This window comes from Myiozetetes cayanensis, unplaced genomic scaffold (assembly GCF_022539395.1).
Source record: "Myiozetetes cayanensis isolate MyiCay16 unplaced genomic scaffold, myiCay2020 scf20-37, whole genome shotgun sequence".
NCBI lineage: Eukaryota > Metazoa > Chordata > Aves > Passeriformes > Tyrannidae > Myiozetetes > Myiozetetes cayanensis.
In genome coordinates this window covers 3,442,295-3,462,371 of record NW_026087412.1, presented here as the reverse complement: position 1 = coordinate 3,462,371, position 20,077 = coordinate 3,442,295, and the positions used below count along the sequence as shown (strand labels likewise).

General features: G+C 48.6%; 1 protein-coding gene across 1 annotated transcript; it reads right to left on the bottom strand.

Annotated features, from left to right (window-relative positions):
* Positions 1-1,820: 1,820 nt before the first annotated feature.
* On the bottom strand, positions 1,821-19,240 carry FBXL18 (F-box and leucine rich repeat protein 18). Its single transcript, XM_050317551.1, has 5 exons — positions 19,117-19,240; positions 18,140-18,340; positions 15,758-17,298; positions 13,204-13,422; positions 1,821-2,150 (listed from the first exon to the last, which is right to left on the bottom strand). The coding sequence occupies exons 1-5, from the start codon at positions 19,132-19,134 to the stop codon at positions 1,994-1,996; spliced, it is 2,136 nt and encodes a 711-aa protein (XP_050173508.1). The 5' UTR covers positions 19,135-19,240; the 3' UTR covers positions 1,821-1,993.
* Positions 19,241-20,077: the final 837 nt, after the last annotated feature.

The following is a 20,077-nucleotide window of genomic DNA, read 5'->3' as shown; positions in this document are numbered from 1 at the left end:
GCCCTGCCCTGCAGCCAGAGGCACAAGGAGGAGAAAGCAGCTTTGCAAACACTCTCCCTAAGCCTCAACAGCTATCCTAGGAAAGAAACCTGGACAAAAACCAGACAGAGCTGAAGCAGACAGAGCAGCAGCTCGTGTTCCTGCCAAAAAGTCCATCAGATGTGCTGAAGTGAGGGCAGAAGGAGAGAAGAAAGCTATTGGAGAAGGAGAGAGGGACTCAAACAGGCAAGTAATATGACAAGAGGTAGAAAGAATGACCTCATCACGGAGAATGGGAGGGAAAACGGCAGCAGGACGCCAAGAACAGGGCACCAGCTCCTGGCACTCACCTGCACGGAGCCGAACCTGAGGCAGAGCCTCAAACACTTCACGAGGGCTCAGAGCTCAGCTGCAGCATTCCCAGAGGAGCACGAGCCAGCCTCACCATCCTGCTGCCAGAGACCGTGCTGGCTCCCTGTCCTGAGAGGGGAAGGGAGGGAACCCCAGCAGGGCTCGGTTCCAGCGAGGCACAGACCTGTGCCAGCAGGAGCCTGACACTTACCTGCTCCTTACACTGTAACCTCTCCAAGCACAAGGGTTATCACAGCCTGGCTCAAGATTTATACCTGCAGGACAGAATTTCAGGCAGGCTCGCACTTGGCTGACAAGAAAATAAGGAGGGAAAGTCCTGCAAAGCTGGGAGATGCACTTTACTCTCAATTCTAGCCCATCAGACCAGGGCTCCTATGAACACTGAGGGCAGAACATTGTTTGGGAGATGGCATCTTGTGCAGGAAATGCTGACAAGAAGATGGGGGCATCATCTTTGGACAACTCTGGGCCTCCCCAGGAAAGCACTGCTCAGCACATTCGGGATTTAGGTGAATTTAGACAGCTCTGGTCAGTAGCTGCTTTGCAGAAGACAGACCTGTTTTGCTACCAAGGGAAATTCTGCCACCCAGAAATGTAGCTCCAGGAATTCATTACTTGGCTTTTGGTACAGCTGTCTGATGCTTTCAAAAGTGCTCAGTAAATAAGGCAATATGAAAGTGATCCAGACCACTACTGATGCCTGAGGAAGTTCTGTGGAGCAGAGAAGCTGACTGAAATCACACTGTGAAAATACTTCATAGCATCTCTAAAATTAGCATGAGCTCAAGGCATGGGATATAAGGACAGAACTGGAACACTACATTCCCATCTACACTGCAAGACAGACTGCATATAAACCAGATCTGAGCCTCAACTTATTCACTGTAGGCACCATCTACCCTAAGACAAGGATTTCCAAAAGAGCTGAGAACTTCTTCCACCAGACCACTGGAAACAGCATCAGCAAGAACATACCATGGTTGAGGTGTTAATGACCTTAATTTGTTATTCAAAAATTTAAAAAAAAAAAAAAAAAAAAAAGAGTCCTTGTGGATCCCTCCATCAAAAAAAAACACCTTTAAATATCCAGGACTGCACGTGTGTGACTACAAATGCCTACTCTTTAACATAGAAAAGATGTGATGCCCTTCAATTGAGCACCACATTTTTGTGCCTCTCAGATGGCCTAGGCTTCCTACTTTGCCAAAAACAGACCGAAGCAAAGAATGATTTCCACCAACACCACAAAGCACACTGCCAACGTACACAGGGGCCCTTGGGGAAGACACAGAGGGGGAAAGAGCATCGTTAAGTCAGTCTCTCTTACCTTTAACTTCAGCAAAATAACGAAACAATTCATATATCAACCGCAAGGAAATACTCATCAGGTTCCAGAAGCCTTTGAGACGGGATTTTCAGATGCAAGCAAATATCCAACAGATTTTTTTTCCCCACTGTAAAGGACCAGCTTTTTTTTTTTTTTTTTTTTTTTTTTATTATTATTATTATTTTGCAATTGCACCTGGTTAAAGTGATTGTACAGCATCCAGTGAGGTGGCCGGGAGCCGAAGATGGGCAATCCAGGCCAACAAGAAGCTATTCCGTGTGTTCACGCTGACTTGTCCTTTCCCTGCTGTGACAGTCACCACCACAAATTGGGAGGTTCCTCGGCCACTCTGCTCTTAAACAAGGTAATTTCATCCAAGTGCCGCATGGGGACATCTCTGATGACCTCTGTCAAGTCCTCATGAAGCAGAGGGAAAATGACGACATTTAATGCAGGGCGTTCTGCCTGGAAACTAAATCAGACACAGCTTATTAGCCAAGGAAAAATACCAATCCTCCAGTGCAAGAGAAGGGAATGGCATGGATATCGATCATGCAGGGGTAGGGGCATGGAAGGGTTGTTCAGAGGAGGCAGGAGGGGCAGCTGGAACTCCAGGTCTCCCTCTCTGTGTTAGCAGGGAGTGCAGGCTGGCCTTGCACCCCTTCTCAGCGAGCGTGCTGAGCTGGCACGAGCCCAGATTGCACCTAAAATGGGCAGGGAGGAAGAAGATTTTTTAAAATTAATAAATAAATCACAACATACAGGTATTTTTAAAGGACCAGAGATCCCACGAGCTCTGCCCAAGGCGGGCAAGGTGCTCAGAGATAACAATTTAAACCACCTGCAAACCAGCAGCAAGTTGCAGAGCCATTAGGAAAATCAGGCCAGAGCAGTGCCAGGCATTCCCTGGGGGCTGAGCCTGGGATTATCACTTCAGGCTGGGTTGTTCTGCATGCAGAGTCTACACTCTGCAATTAGAGCACAGGCAAGTTTAGAAAGCTCAGATGTGCAGATAAGCATTTAAGTGTGCTCACACACACACACACACACACACACACACACACTGCAGCCTCCTTTATAATCCAGGCTGCAGAGCAGAGGAAGAGATCTACAAAAGTTAAAGCCATTAAACAATGTAGAAAGAACCATACAAAAAGAAAAAAAATAAAACTGGTCCCCATCAGCAAGTACCCTACATGACAGCAACAGTATTACTCAGTGTGGTATAACAGGAGTTGAATCTTTTAAAGCTGGGGGGTAAAATTGTAGCATAATTTCCCTTAAGATTAAAAAGGCTTGTGACTCTTAGCCCTGTGCCACCAAGATGCTTCCCCTGAATGGTGTGACAAGGACCAGTTCATTATCACTTTCAAGGAGGCAGAGTCACACTGGCAGCACCAGTCCCTGGAGGCTGAGTCTGAAGAGAAGCTCGCTGCTCCACAAACTTCTCTTAGACAGATGAGTCCCTGGAAGATTCCCAGCCCATCGCTAGCTCTGAGATGGTCAGATTTCTGTCAAACAGAGAGGGAATGGCTGGAGATTCAGCAGCTGGAAACACACATGAAAACCCCAGGTAGCAACACAGCCAGCTGAAGGAAGGCACACAAGAGACTGGCATTTCCTGGGACACAGAAAGGATATTTCCACCCCCAAATTATTTGGAGCTGCCAAAAATGTGGCAGAGAAACACCCTTTCCCAGGCTTAGTTGCTCAGTCCTGGTGGGTTTAAATTCATTTGCCTAAGTAGCTGCAGGAGTAAGGATTTCCAGCACTACCTGGGGCAATTTTATATCTTTCTGCATCACACACCTGCCCTTCATGCCTCGTGCCTGAGGGCTGACAGAAAAGGACACGGCTCCTCGAGTGGATCTGGGGGCTTGTGTTGGAGCTGTGCAGCTTCTCACTTCCACAGCACTGCCCTCAAGAAATCAACCAGCAAAATAGCTGTTGATCTGGGAGGCAGCTGGTAAAGTCTGCAGTGAAATCACATAAAATACAGCCAAATGTCTCTTTGATAGTCCCTCCTCTGCCTCAGCTCTTCATGTTTCTTATCCAACATCACATCCTGCAGAGAAAATCATGTTAATGGACCAAGTTCACTGAAGTTCAGCGAGGAAGAAACTGCCATCTCCCCAAGGGAAAGAAACCTCTGCTTCCTCCTTTGTATACACTCTCCCAAATTGGATCTGCATGCTGCCTTCTCACCATATATAAAATTGTAGTTTATAAGCAGCCTTTACATGTAGCTATAAAAACAAGAACCCAGACAAGTTTACATGATGAACTGCCACCGAGACAACTGAAAAACCCCAGTGCACTCAGTGCCCCTTCCAAAGAGGCTGGGTCTGTGTGACGGGTTTGAACTTCATCTTATTTAAAAAAAAATAAAAATAAATAAAAAAAGAAAGCTTTGTAATTTTCTTCCCCCCCCTACACCCCAACAGGAAACTGTATGTTACTGCAAACCTTGTAAATTCCAAACCCCAGCAAGTTGACGCCGGAGAATTCTTTCCATGTACAATTTGCGTGATTTAAGGGAAAAAAAAATAAAAATCAAATGCACATGGTTCACTATTATTCTCAGCTAAATGTGCGTGCAAAGCCTCTCCTTTAACTGCCTGTTAAAAAACACCCTGATTTTAACGAGCAGCTGTCATAATGTTAAACTGGGATTAGCAGTTCCCAAAAGCAGCCTCCCCCTGCAATCCATGCTCCTTTAGTCCTTCCCCGGAAGGCAATTCCTTTCTTCATACACCTGTCCAGGTGGGCTAGATTAAGCGAGAGGCACTTAGAGCACTGGTTTGAAAGGCCCCAGGCACGGGGAGGAGATAACAAGGAGGGGAAGAGAGTGAGTTAATGAGTTGCAGAATAGCTCCTGTAATCTTCTTGAGGGTTCTTTCCTCATTCCACACCTGGATGGACTTCAAACTCCATCCACCTCTGCAAACGCAGGGCTTGTAAAATTAAAACCCGAAGGACAGAGAAGGATGTCGACCTGGGGAGACAACAGAGCTGCAGTTTCAGACATGAAACCCTGCTTGCCTTTTTTTTTCCCTCCGAGGGAAAAACGCCAAGGATATGCTTGCTTGCTCTCCCTACAAAACCTCCAGACTAAACTCATCACGATTAATGAAATGAAAGCAAGTTTTCAAGGCAACTGACTCGCAGCCCCTCCAAAAGAGATCCTTTAATCAGAAACAACCACTGGGATAACAAAGAAAACACCCCCCCACACACACACACTTATATTTTCCAACATAGCCTCTGGTCCAGCAGACTCAACACCAAACCAACAACCACCCAGCAGGAACTTTCACAAGGAGGTCTCTGAAGTGTCCTCATTTGGATGTGGACACAGGGCCGGTCGGGCCTCAGCAGCTGGTTGGAATCATCCATGGAGCTGGGAAACAATGCCAAAGCACACCCTGTGTCACAAATTCCTCCTGCCATCAGCAGAGGTACAACGTCTCCCTGCTGTTAGATCCTGAACAGGTTGTACGTGGATGAAAGGGTTAATGATGCTGTGCTCTTTGTCTCCGAAATTATCCCAGAACAGGTGTGGACTGGACACAGTAAGGTTATTTTCAAGTGAACAGCTTGGTAAATAGCCTAACACTACACTCTCAATTACTTCCAACCACTGTGGTAGGATTCAATATGTAGGTCAGGGACAAAGTCAAAAAGAAAAAGTCAAAAGCAAGGCTGCACTTTGATCAGATTTCCTCAGTTTTAGCAAGACAAAAGAGTCCCTCCCTGGAATGCAGTTATCTCCTGGCAAACACTGACATACCTCTCCAGAGAAGCCAGTGAGTCCCCTGGAGACTCCACCTGCTGAGAGAGCCAAAGGACAGCCCAAAGCCATGGGGAATCTCACCAGCCAGCCTGGAGGGATGGGTTATACCCCCCTGCAACCCTCTGCACCACAGACCCTGGGAGATGACAGCTCCCCTGTGTTAGGTGCTGCTCAAACTTACCTTCTTTACTCGTAAGGAAAGGATAAGGCAGTGTTTGGGGCTGAGGAATGCATTTCCCCTTGAGATTTCCAGAGAAACCCAAGGAAAGCCCTGTGCCAAATTCCAACCTTTCAGCACATCCCACTTCCCAGAAGCTGGCAGGAGAGAGAGAGGGCACACAAGGTGGGGCAACTGAGCACTGCCAACAACAGCAGCACACAGCAGATAAAGTGAGGAAATACAGTGTATCGGGAGTGGATCAAGGCCAGATCTCTGAACTCCGCAAACCGAGCTGGGTTGGTGGGAAAAGAGGCTCCAGAGACAGGAAAGGAAGGAAATCAGGAGAAGCTTGATTTAGGGGAACAGAGCACAGCAGGGACAGAGCAGATGTGGACTCTGGTTGGCACGACTCTCAAATGCAAACCAGTCTCTGCTGCAGTTGCACACGTTCTCCCCTCTCCGTCCTGACCTCCCCTGCAGGCTGGTGAGCCGCTTCTGGAAAGGCACAAGTTTCCCAAGGGAAGAGATTTGGGACCAACTCATTTTTTGCCCTGTACACAGCTCTTTGATCTGCATTCACAAACCCCCGTTAATCCTCTGCCAGGCACAGCCTAAGCCTGTTTTCTCTGGAAGGCTTGCTCACATCTCAGAGTTCAAGTGTGTGGCATCTGTCTTGAGAGCCTCAGCCAGCTTACCTGAGCCAGGCTGGAAACTCCCTTCCTTGAGCATGGCACGGTGGAATGGAGGAAGTGCCAGCACAAGCTGGAGCAGCTGGCAGCAGCATGACCCAACACACACACACATCCTCATCTTCTCAGGGAAGGCCAGACAACCACTTTAAATTTGTTCCACTGGCCGTGTCCTGACCTCAGTACCAGGGAGCTGCAAAAGCTCTCCTTGCTTGCAGTGACTGCCAATGAAGCTTCTCCAGAGCATTTTCCAGCCATGCCAAAGAAACTGCAGGTGGGATTCTCCCTTCCTCTCTGAGCAGGGAGGACTCTTGCTCTCCACTCATCCCCCAGAAGCCTCTCAAGAGGGGTGCAAAGCCTCCCCTCAGTGACTCTAAAGCACACCCGTTCTTCAGTGCCGTTCTCTCTTCCAGCCCTGCCAGAGTGCCAGCACTGAGCAGACTTCATTACCAAACCTCAGAAACAGACTTAAAAACTTCCCAGGGAAAGCTGTTGTGATTCCTCTGGTTGCTCTTAACTCCACACAATGAGATATTTTCTCCATAAGGTGTTTTCCTCTCGGGGTGTCTTCCATCCCTTCGCGTCCACACGGACAAAACAACACTCTCCCAAAGCCTGTGGTTTTCCCTCACTCTAAATCCCATCACTGCAGCCTCCAACCTGAGACCAAGGGGTGTAGATGGGACTCTGGGAATCCTTCACACACATCACTGCCAACTCTTCTCCCATTATCTCCAAGGCAGCATCATCTGCCACTGCACTGAGCCACAGGGAAGGAGCAATAACACATCAGACTCATCCCGAGCCGAGGCAAATTACATCTCTCTGCTGTGGTTTCCCTGTAAGGCATGAATGGCACTCTGCTACTTCTCCTGTGAACTGAGGTTTGTATCCAACACGCCTGCAGACTGAGGTTCTTACATTATTTTGCCAGCTGAACTCTGCATCAGTCAAATGTGACCGGACAATTAGAGGGGGAGGGAATAAGAGCCCAAAGAGCGATGCCAGAGAGCCCAGGACACGTCCTAGGGGAGTGCTCTGCCAGAGCAAGCTGAAAGTTATTTCCTAATCTCTTCCACAAATTAAAAAGCTACTGCAATAACTGCTCAATTAGATTTATTTTACTATGGAAATGCTTTAAAGCTGCAGTTAATGCTTCCGCTCAGCCTTTTACACCCTCATGAAGAGAAAGCACGACATCACTATTCCAATATTATTTCTCAGCCAAGAGAGAGAGGACAATCCTTGAAAGTTATTTCATGCACAAACCAATCTACCCGCTGAGGAAGGTTTCAGGACTGAATTCTCTTCAAAACACATGAGCTGGCAGTTAGAACGAGCCATTTGGGTCAACCACAGGAATGCATTTAAAGAAGGGGGTTTGTGAGTACCCTCAAAAGACAATAAATTAATGTGGCAAACTGGGGACGGTCCCATGAGCCGTGCTGGCTCATAAAGTATTTGAACCCACCCATAAACAACATCCCTGGTAGAAGCAAAGGTGTCTGGGCCACACCTCGAGCAGTCAGCCTTTGCCAAGCCCGCCAAGGAATCCTTGGGCAAGGCAAGCTGACAAGGATGCAGTTTGTTACTCAGTCTGTGACAGAATGATTCAGGGGTTTCCAAGAGCAGGAAATGAAACAGACAATGAAAGCTTGAGCAGGATGCTAATGATTCACTCCACCAGCCTGGCCATACATTAAGTCTTCTGCAATCCCCCCTCGTGCGGGGCCCGGAGCCCACGGCACGCTGAGGATGCCGGGGTGGCATCAGCAGCCACCACTGGCTCTGGGACACAGGACTTCCTCAAGGTCAGAAGGAAGAGAACTGGTGAAGGGACGCAAAACCAGCTTGCAAATCTTCAAAGAGCCCTGGGTGCTAAATACCAGCTTTTTGCAGTGTCAATCCGACTGCAGCAGTGCAGGAGCGACGCTGCAGGACTCGGCTGAATTCAAAGACCTTGCACACACCTACTGCTCCTACAGCCCCCTCTGCCAGTAAAAGGATTACCCAAAAAGGGATTTTCAGAGCCCACAATGAGAAGCCAGGCAAGAGGAACACTGCAGGGATATCCAGGGCAGGGGGGGAACGCTTAGCCCTGAGGTGAGCAAAAATTCCTTTGTGATAGCTCAGTCCTGTGGTAAATGCCAGGAGAGGAACTGGCTCGCTCAGCACTTTACAAATATTCAGCTTCAGCTCCTTGCTCCCACCTGGAAGCCCTATTTCTGCAACTGAATCCCAGGAGGGTGCTTCTTCCCTTCAGTGAGCATCATGGCTCTCACAGCCACACAGGGCCACTGAAAATCAGCAGTTTCAGAAAAGGTAAGACCTAGCCAAGAGTTTCATGTTAAAAAAGGGCAATAACAAGCAGAGAGAAATTTAGGTAATGCTACAGAAGATTGAATAGGAAGATCCAGTTCAGACTGAAACAGCCATTCCTAGAAAGTGGCAGGAATCTTATTGTGAAAGTCACTTCAAACTCATACCTGACACAGGCAGGAGGCAGGGTAACTTAAGTGTTTCACTTTCTCTGGGTCTTGGATCCCCAGAACGGGCGGATTGTCCTAAATGAGTACACACTCCAGCTGCACCACAGTTTTTCCCTCTCTGTCATGGCTTACCTTGGATTCCATTTCTGTAAATCACAGATCACCTCTATGCCATGACACTTTCCCCATCTGTATGAAGAATCCCTAATGACACTGTGTTCTTAGAGGTTTTTTGGTTTGCTTTTGGGTTTGGGTTTTTTTGTTTTTGGTTGGTTGATTTTTTAATTATTATTTTATCCTAGCTTTCTTGATCTTTTCCTGAGGTGTTTTTCCAAGGACTTATCATTGGCTTGTATTGTCTGGTGCTGTAGAGTCCTTGAAATCATTACAATGGTAGGAGCTATTTAAACACTTCAGCTAAAACCGACAAAATTCTAAAGGCACACACTGGAAAATAAAAACCTGCCCTTGAGGCCAAGGGGATATTTGCCAAAGCATTTCCCATCCCCTCTTCCAGCCTGTTTTCCAATTGTAAGCTTCACCAGGAAAGCAACTTCTCCTGCACATTTGTGAAGTGCCCACTAACCACACCATGTAGCTGTGCAAGCCTGAAGTCATCCAAATTCCTTGCCCGCAGCATTTTTGGGGCAGAGAAATACAGGCGTATAAATACGATTATTATCACACAGCCTCGGCAAGGAGTGGGACCTTCCGTGGGTCACAGCTCCATCTACTGCCTATTCCACAAAATAACAGCGTGGAAAGCCTCGGGAAAGCTCTTGGTTGCCAGGAATCATCCCCTCGGACCTGGCTTTGGACACAAGGCTCTGTGCAAGCCTTTTGAAAGGATCCCAGCACAGCAGCTCAGCCCCAAAGGGAGAAGCAATTTCACCTTTTCTGCAAAGAAGCCTCTTGGCACAGCAGCAGGTCTGGGGTCACGCCTGAACCTGCAACCACGGGGGCCTCAAACTGGGGTGTTGTAGTGTTTCTGGAATTACTGCTGCAGTGCTTTGAACAGAGGAGTTATTTAAACAGGGACAACACGCGCTTGGAGCCGAGCGCTCCAGCAAAGTTTGGGTCCAAGCATAAAATGGAAAACATTGTGTTTGTTGGACGTGCTGCTATCTGAAGTGTGGCAGCAGCTGAGCACCATGTGATAGGGGAAAAAAATGTCATTTTACAGAGAAACTGAGACTAGACCACCGTCATGTGAAATCTGAGGAAGATCGGGGAAGTGGATATGGATCACTCAAGCCACATCTCCCACTCTAACCACCAGGCCCTTCTTATGTGCAGAGTATCTCCCTGAATCATAAAGGAGATCACCCCTCCCATTCACGCTGAAGGAAAAAGAATAAAGAAAAACACTGCAATGATTTATCTGCCCAGAGGGAAACAATCTTTACAGTCTTCTCTCTACAGCTCAGAGGAGACCTTGCCCTTGCAAGCCTCCTGTTTGCTGATGAGGCTCCAGATGAGCCCCGTTCTGCCTCTTGTGTGTCATTGCACAAGAGCCAGAACTGAATCAGAGGCTTTTACTGACTTAAATACATGAACTAGTTTGTCCCAAATATCAGCAAACTTCAAGCAGAAACCGCTCACCAGAAAGCTGGACACCACGGGGCCTGGCTCAGAGCTGTCACAAGACCAAGAGACAGGAGAACAAGTCTCTTTTCAGGCCAGTGGGACAGAAATACATAACACTAACCTCATTTTACAGTCAAAGGGGAGAGTTTGGGAATCATGCTGTAAGTCATCAGTGTGATGCAGCAGATTTAATTCCCAAGCTCCCATTCACCACACCCTGTACATACACCATCTTCCAGTACAATCCCACAGCTGAAACAACTCTGTTCTCCCCAGACGGGTCTCAGCCTCTTCCGTGACGCACACCCTGCTGTGCATCCACACCTGAAAAAGCACTGCCCTCCACTACATTGCACTTTCAAACCCTCCCAGCTCTATTTCCTGCAGCAAAGTCCTGGTGTGTGCTCAGCCCTGGGCCTTTCCCATTCCCATTCCTTCTTTTTTTAAAGGCACTGGGAGAATGGGATCACTTTAGCCCCGTGTCCCTGTTCAAAACCATCTCTCAGCCTAAACAACACCATCTCCATAGCCCCAAAGCAGGAACTCTGACCCTCACTGGGACCTGAAGAATAGGGATCAATCGCCCCAGCTCAAGAGAGGGAGCAAACAAAGGCTCATTCCGCTCCCTCCTTTCCACCCACTCTCCATGTTCCCCATGCAGCATCTGCACACAGTCCAAACAAATGGAAAAAAACCCCAAAAAACAGGATAAATCACCTTATTTAATTCTGGCACAAGGATATATAACTTCTAACTAGCTGCCCAGTGGGCTTTTCCAATGCAAAACTTGGATTAAAGAGGCACCAGCAGCACACTTTTAGGGGAAGCCATGCTGTGTGAATTAGAGCCTCGCCCACAGGTTTAAGCTCACACACAGAGATTTTACTGCACATCTCCCTGCCCTCGGAGCGGCAGACAAAATGCAGCCAAGAGAAAGTCAATTCCTGACTCCATCTGAAGGCACATTTGTGCAAGGATGAGAATGGGATCACTGGAGAAGTCACGTGGTTAAAGACTCGCTGATGGCTCACGGAAGACTCCAGGCTTTGCTTACACATCATTTTCTGTATTTTGTTCCTTCCATTTTATTACAAGAGACAGTTGCATGAGAACGGGATCTGCGTTGCTTAGGAGAGCATCTGCTCCCACTACTTATCCTCCTCCTGAAGTCATAATCTTACGTGACATCAAAATCGTTTCCAGAGCCACCAATTACAGTGTCACAGAGGATTATGACTTCAGGTGTAGAATTTGCAGTGGGAGCAGATGCTCTCTTCAGAAGAAAAAAAAAAAAATTAAAAATTATAAAACCCAACCTTCAAAAACCCCTGTTTTGATACAAGTGTCTCTACTAATAAAATATAAAAGAAGAAAATAAGTTTGACAGCCAGAACTGTCGCTAAATATAAAAATAGTTCTTTAACATTTCCACGAGGCATCAGCTGCTCTTTGGAAAGTTCCCAGGGTTTAGATTATTAAGAGGTACAGAATGTAGCAAGAATGTGTCCATGATAGGGAAAATAAGGGAGAAAATACTGCAGAATGGTGTATTTCTGCCCAGTAAATGGACATTTAAATTTTGGCCAGTGCTGCAACGGCACCTCAGAGAGGGAGGGAAAATAAAAAACAGGAACTGTGGATTTTTGGTTCTTTCTAAGGATCCCCAAAGCACAACTGAAATCAAACCAGAAATGTTTTTTACAGACACGAAGCCCCATGAAAAACACACTCAAAGAATCCTTGTGGCATCACAAGGAATTCACTCAGATGCTTCCAACAATCCCTATCCCAGAAGGACACAGAGGCTTTCAGAGGCAGTAACGATCCCGGGAGCAGTTTGGTAGGGAGCTAATATAGTCACAGGCTCTCCTGGATTTGTTCCACGGAAACAAGCCAAGTGTAATAAGTCAGTTTGAAGCTGGAGGAAGGCTGGGGGGGGAGGAGCACCCTTTAGGATGCACTAATAACGCCGTGTGATTTGAAATTTTTATTAGAGCTTAACAGGGCACAGCAACAGTAGGTGACAAAGAAAACAGACTGAAGGCGGGGAAAAACAAAAAGCCTTATAGAAAAAAAAGAAAATAATAATGGAAAGTCTGCTGCATGGGAAATATTTTGTAAGACGACTGCCACTATTAGAAGATTTCCAAACGCCAAGCGTAATTAAAAGCTCTCTTTTCAAATGCAGCTCACGGCTCACACACAAACGTTTCCCACCACGTGAGGCTCAGAACGCTGCAAGGGGCCAAGCAAAATGCATTTAAGAACTGCCAAACGTGCAAAGGCAGTTTGTACCAATTCTCCCCCCTCACCGCATCCCCCAGAAGGAAAAAACCCTTCACAACAACCCTTTAAAGGCTTTGAATTGCGCTGCCAGGGGATTATCAGTAAGTGACATTTACAAGTGATTAGAGGACAGAGAATTATCTTAGTCACTTGTGGGAAAGGAGGAAAGCTTCAAGGTCAAATCTCTCAGTACTTAAAATGTCGGCAGATGTTTTGTTTACACAAAAAAAAAGTGTCATTTGATTTATGATGGAGCTTTACATCCAGAGCTTCGACTCAGCCAATGGAACTGCAGAGAACACGGGTGGGAATGGAATCAAAAATTCATATAATACCTTCAGATACTCCAGTGATTCACTCTTATTAAAGTAAGAGGCCGGTTTACGTGCCAAGCAGTTACACAGTACCTATTAGCTTCTTGGAACAAGCGCTCCAAGCCATATAAACCCTGGCAAGCAAGGAAACGGAGATAAATCTCCAGCAGCTCCAAAAATCCCACATCAACCCCCTTCCGCACTCACCTCCGCACAATGGACTGCTGGAGATTTTTGCAAACGGTAAGAGATTCTCCCATAAACATGTGGCACATGATGACCTCAAGGCAGCTGGCCATGAATGACATCACTGCGTCGGACTGCAGAGTCCCGCTCCGGGAGACGATGCAAAGCCGCTGGAGAGAGGAGCAGTGACTCAGTGCCTGGAAGAACTGGGCGCCCGCACAGAAGTACGGCTGTTCCAGCCTGCGGGGATAAACAAAAAACAAGTCAATGGGCAATTCACACTTGGGGCAGCTCTCAGACAAGAGGGAAGGCAGCGCATTCATGGGGGGTGGTGGCAAATGGAGCCAGCAGTGTCCCCACCGCTGACAGACAAGGACACAAATGCCCACAGGGAGCAACTCGGGAATAACCCTGGTTTTGCAAGTTTTCCACGAAGTATGTTGGGTAAGACAAGCCTTGGTGCTGAGCAGCAGATCCATTCTGGTCCTACAAGCACAGCCTGGCTTTTGCTACCCGACATCCACTGGGCAAGCGATGTGGATTCTGCTCCAGTGCACAAACGCTGATCAAAATGGTCATATCTTCAGTTTAATATCTTCAGTTTACTGCCTAGAGAGAAGCAGGCATGAAAAACACACAGTGCACACAGGGTGATGCAGAACTTAAGCCTCTGGGACCAAGAGAGTGACCACAACCAGCCCTGGCAAAGGACCAGAGCTAGTGCTTGCCCACAGGAAGAACAACCATTATCAACCCAACCTTCATCCTAAACACAATCCAGCAGGAAAACAAAATGACACAGTGAGGCCATACCTGGCCAATGTGGGGCCTGTGTTTTAACCAGCAGCATATCAGGGTGAGTCCCCCACAGGAACCAGCCTGCAGGAAGCAGAACCTGCTCAGGGCTCGTGTCACCAAGGGAGTTCATCTGCTTAGAGCAGATTTACTGCAGGGCTTCAGAGCACTTGGGAATCTCAGTCATTGGGTCAGGAAGGCCAAGAGCTCCAAGAAGGTTAATCCATTAGGTGATAACAAGCTGTCGGTCCCAACCTGATCTGGATAATCTCTGCACAGGCTTTTGTAGTACCCAGGGGTATCTCAGCAACTTAATCCTGTTAATTGATAAATTCTGTTTTAGTCTCCGCCTGCAACTGCTGTCGGGTAGCATTGCCTGGAGAGATCCTAAGAGCACATCAGCACTTTGGGTAATAAATTAAAATTAATATCAAAGAGATGGGCATCCTCTCCAGTTTTTTCAACAGAATTATTGGGTCACTGTAAATTTAGGACAAAAAGCTCAGCATCCTGACAGCAGGTTTCCAGGTGAATAATCCCTGAGGCACGCCAGCCACACTTGCAACGCTGCCCCTCACTCGCTAGATGGCAATGTTGCTTTGGAAGATCCCCTTAAACTCAGCCTGGAAAACTGGGAAGGGAAAAAAGGGTGGGAACAGCAGGGAATCGGTCAAATGAAAAGGAAACTACATTATCAGGAGGAAGTGCTAAACACTAAAACCATCTTAAGCCTATATAAAACCCAAGATCTTAGGCAGGAAAGAGGAATGACAGCTTCCTTCGAAGCATGGTACAAGGAGACACCCTTGTTCCAGCCTTTATTCCAGGCTCTACGCTGCCTCCCACCTGTATTTACTGCCCTTGGCCTCCATTTCAAAGCCTCTGGAAACTACAAGGCCCAGGCTGAGCAAAGGAACAATGCACACCCAAACCTCCTTCCCCTCTCCTGAAGGTTAAAGACACATTCATGTAACCCAAGACATCGAGCAAATGAATTTCCAACAGCTGCCATCTCTTGGATGAGAGATCTGCATGTTCCTTGCCTGTTATAAATGGGAAGTGGTGGAACATGAAAACCCTCCTGAGGTGTTTTAGCCACCCTGGATCCCTTCACAGATTGCAGTGGATCAGGAATGGGCCCACAAACACCAGTTCCAGGCAATGAGCAACAATTTCAGTCACAGCAACTGAACTGTGACCACAGAGTGACCTTGCTGCTACAACTGTTCAGCATTTTGGACCCTTTTGTGAACAGTCCCATTGTGACAATGGGACTAACAGGTCCTGCATTTTCACCAAAATAATGTGATTTAGGGGAAAAAAAACAGAAAGAGGTAAGATTTTAATACAAACCAAAGGCAGAAAAATACCTCACTGGGAAACCTGAGGAGAACTCTACATTATCTGGACAGTGTAGGAATCTCTTCCTTCCTGGAAATTTAAGAGATGCACACGAAGCCAAAAAGTCAGCAAAGGCTCATAGTATTTAACCAGCCCTGACATGCTGCTAGCTCCACAATATGCAGCATCCACTCTTCCTTATCTAAAAGGAAGGCAGTCACAGCACTTTTTGCTCTTAAAACACTGGTTAAAGGGCACATCCTGAGCCTTCAAGGAAAACACGCGATGCCTTCCCATTCTCCACAAGTCAGGGAGGAAAACACCCAGTTTGCAAGCCATTGCAGCAACCATGGTTTTAACAGTAACCACAACAAACCAAACCCTACACTTCTGGAGATCCACAAATAAAAAGGGGAGGTGTTCAAGGGCAGCCCCTCACCTGAGATCTCTCAAACACTTGCAGTGTTTCAGCATGTCCATGAGAGCAGACATATAGACCACCTTCCCCATCATGCCCAGGTTGGCCAAGGAGAGAGTCCGCAGGTGCTGGCACTGCAGCCCGATGTTCACGAGCCCCGAGCCAGTGAGAATGTTTGGCAGCTGTGCTAAGGTGAGGCTCTGCAGGTAAGTCAATTGGCTAATGGCAGCCACCTCTGAATCCCCCACGCTTTGCGCCCTGACACAAGGAGGCAACGAGTTCCGAATCGCTGGCTCGTTGCGGGGCATGGCAGAGGAGAAACTGGACCCAATTATTTCCAAGGTTTCCAAAAACCGCAGGCTTCCCATCAGAGCCCAGAACACCGAGGACTCTATCTTCTGATTTGCCTGGTCCGCCAAGTTCCTTGGATATGTCTGTATCCCGATCCGAACTTTCCTTCCAAACGTTTGGGGCACCAAATTAGGAGCCGTGGGAGGCTTCTCCACGCTCGCAGAAACATCTGTGATGGAGCAAACCGGCAGTGCTAAGGAGAGTAGGTGCTTTAGCCTGGACAGCAGCTGGCACAGGTGGTTCCCGATGCTTTCGGAGCTGTGATGGTGAGCTGCAGACAGGTTGAGGTGCCTCAGGTTGCAGCAAGACACCACCAGGCTTTCCAAAATGCTGCTGTCGATGTCATCTTCTGCTTTCCGAAACAAGGACTCCGGAGCCAGGCAGTGAACGCAGCCACTGAGATTCAAACTGGTCAGGCTTTTAAGATCCTTCCCCCCGTTAATGACCCTCTGGATCAGGTGCCCACCAGATAAGGTGCATCGGCTAAAGCTGAAGTAGAAAGGGTTGTTGAACTTCAAGTGTTGCAGGAGCCCGGAGCCGTTAATCCAGGCTTTGGGCAATTGTAAAGCATCCAGACGTACATTTCGAGCCATGGAGTCCAGGAGGTTTTTGGTGGCTCCCGTCTCCGCAAAGCTGCCGGGGGCAGAGATCAGGAAGGCGTGGAGGTTCTCAGGTGTCCGATCACTCAGCACCGCCAAGTACAGCCTCACCACCTCCTGATTGACGTAGCCAGGAGCCAGCCTGGCGTAGAAGATGCGGAGGTTCTGGTAGTGGGGCACGTTGCTCTCGCCCACCATCAGCTGCCCGGAGAGCATGAACCCCTCCCGTGAGCGGTCGAGGATCTCAAAATAAAGCAGCAGCTTCTCGAGGCTCGTGCAGCAGGGGACGACGCCGTATGACGGTGTGTAGAGGGTTTGCTTCAGCTCCAGGACACGGCTGAGCGTGGCTTTGCACTCGCTGCTCAGCTGGCTGGCATCAAAGCCCGGGTTGACATCGATGGCCAGGGAGCGCAGGTGCTGGAGCGTGGAGAGCATCTTGGAGAGCCGGAGAGAGGTGACGTGGCACCCGGACAAGTTGAGCTTCACCAGGTTCTTGCAGCGTGTTACGTGGTCGATGGTGGAGCTGGGTAGCCAGTAGCACCCAGCCATGTTCAGCTGGTAGATCTCCTTCCCGATGTCCCTCATCAGCTGCTTCACTTTGTCCTTGTTCACCTGCACCCAAACAAAAGCACAGGCAGTGAGATATAAGGCACTGACTCAGTTTCCCAGGTGGAGTTGGGCATAAGAGTGGTTGGCACTTAAGATTATGTAGCTCATCCAAAGGTTTGGGCATAGCAGCCTACCCAAAGAATTATTATACTGCTGGCACCTCAGTCTGCCATGCTTTGGACTCCTAAGATTCCTTTAGCTCCTTAGCATGTGCAGTTCTGTATTACAGCTGTTCAGCAGCTGAGAGTGGAATGGAAACCACCTCCATTTTCTACCAGCAAATCTATTTCAGCAGAACTATCTGTGGAAACTCAAACCCAAAGAAGAATGTTTCCATTCTTCTTCATCCAGTTTCCTCTTCTGGAAATGAGTAAGAGAGGCTTGCCTGCACTTGGTGATACAGTTCCTAAATAACCATATCACCCTTCAGTCCCCAGCTTCATTCCTGTCAAAGCACATGCACAAATTCTGGTTTCACTGCCTGCATGCCTGACAGCTACACACACAAGATTTTTTTTTGCACAGCAACATGGAAAACATATTTTGAGAAAATGGTAACTCAAATGGCTACAAATGGCAGGTCACGTTTACTTTAGTTTCAGCTTCCAGAAACACAGAGAAGTTTACATTGACAGTATTTTACAAAACTAAGGGAGCACAGAGCTGTTCTAACAAAGCATTCTGGAAAACAAATGCTTTTATAAAACAGCTTATTGTGTGTTTGATTTCAGAGTTCAAGAACAGTCCATTCATGCAGACACACTGGAAAGTTCTACTTGGTGTTTTTTTCTAGAAGTCAGATTTGTCTTCACGGCTAACAGAAGCAGCAAGCTACTCTGCCCACCTTATAGTCCTTCTGAAGGAGAACTGTATGTGTCAGACTCTTGTCAAGGCAAAGCGTTGCGAGTTTCCTGCAGGTTCTCCTGACGTTCAGGACAAGGTCTGTGCAAGGGACGTAGCTGAGGATGTGCAGAAGGATCTCATCTGAGAACTCCATCAAGTTGACACCATTGCTTTCCTCCTCACTCTCCTCACTTACAACCTCCTGGGGGAAAAACAAAAGGAGAGAAAAGCTGCTGGCTCAGACACTTCAGCAACACTTTTGAGAAAAGAGACATCCTGAGTCTCATAAGGATTTTTAAAGTGAGGCAAAACAGAAACACCTGGATCTTCAAGTACTTCCATCTGCATGAAGAAACCACAAAGCTTTCCCTCAGAAGATAACAAGGAGATAGTGCAAAACTTCCCATGAGCCACAGTACCTTCACCTGTTCTTTCGCTGTTGCTACTTTGGAATGGGGAGAAAAAAACATTTCCATTCATTCCACTTAGTTTGCAGTAGGAAAAGTGACTGATTCTTTCCTAAATATATCACAGCAGTCTCTTTCTACATCTTTCCTCCAAGTGCCATCCGTTTCAATAACCTTAAGAGTTATATAACCATATCTATATATATGTGCATTTGGTTATATATATACATATTTACACGTACACACACCAACACTGCAGTCCAGCACCGGACCATCCACAGCTCTCCCGCCACGTGCCCACACCTTACCCACGAAACCACAGCCCAAATTGTCATTAACGCCACGGCACCTCCTGAGGGGAAGGGGGGTGCTCCCACCTCACAGCCCCTGTGACCCCCCCAGAAAACACCCCGGGGAGGGCCATTTCGGCAGCCCGGCTCCACCGCACCCCCGAGCCCAGCTCCCGCCCTGAGGGGCTCCCGGCTCCCCCAGCCCCGGTCACCGGTGCCCCGAGGAGCCGGTGCGGAAGGGAAGCAGGGGGAGAACGGAGCCTCCCCAAGCCCCGACTCACCTCTCCGGAGCGGAACATGGTGGCGGCCCCGCCGCAGCCGCCACCGCCGCCTCCCCGCGCCCCGCTCGGAGCGGCCGCGTCCCGGGCTCGCTCCCCGCCGGCCCGGCCGCCTCACGGCTCTTCCGGCGCGGCCATGACCCGGTTCCGCGGCAGCGCCCGCCCCGCCGCCATCTTGAGCGCGGCGCGGCCGCTGCCCGGCGCCATCTTAAGCGCGGCGCCGCCATGATGTGGGAGTGGCGGGTCCGCGGAGTGACAGGGTCACAGCAGCGATTAGGTTGGAAAAGACCTCTGAGGTCACCGAGTCCAGCCTTTGGCCAAGCACCACCGTGTCAGGTAGACCACGGCACTCAGTGCCACGTCCAGTCTTTCCTTAAACACCTCCAGGGATGGTGACTTCACCACCTCCCTGGGCAGTCCATTCCAATGTCTAATCACCTTTTCTGTGGAGAAATTCTTCCTAATGTCCGACCTAAACCACCTCTGGCACAGCTTAAGACTGCGTCCTCTCATTCTGTCGCTCATTGCCTGGGGGAAGAGCCTGACCCTCCCCTGGCTCCACCCTCCTGTCAGGGAGTTGCAGAGGGTGAGAAGGTCCCCCCGAGCTTCCTTTTCTCCAGGCTGAGCCTCCCCCCCAGCTCCCCCAGCCACTCCTGGTGGTGCTCCAGCCCCTTCCCCAGCTCTGCTGCCCTTCTCTGGACACGCTCCAGCCCCTCTATGTCCTTCCTGAATTGAGGGGCCCGGAACTGAAAACAACACTCGAGGTGTGGCCTCACCATGCCAAGTACAGGGGGACAATCATTGCCCTGCTCCTGATGGTAGAATCACAGAATGGTTTTGGTTGGAAGGGACCTTAAACTCATCTTGTTCCACCCCCCTGCCACGGGCAGGGACATCTTCCACTAGCCCAGATTGCTCCAAGCCTGATCTTGAATACTTCCAGGGATGGGGCAGCCACAGTTTC

What these genes read in the sequence shown, in the direction of transcription:
- FBXL18 (XM_050317551.1), bottom strand. An exon ending in AAGTGTTTGAGAGATCTCAG is followed by an intron (nt 13,423 to 15,757) that starts GTGAGGGGCTGC and finishes TTATCCCCGCAG; the next exon opens with GCTGGAACAGCCGTACTTCT. An exon ending in CAGCAGTCCATTGTGCGGAG is followed by an intron (nt 2,151 to 13,203) that starts GTGAGTGCGGAA and finishes TGTCTGATTTAG; the next exon opens with TTTCCAGGCAGAACGCCCTG.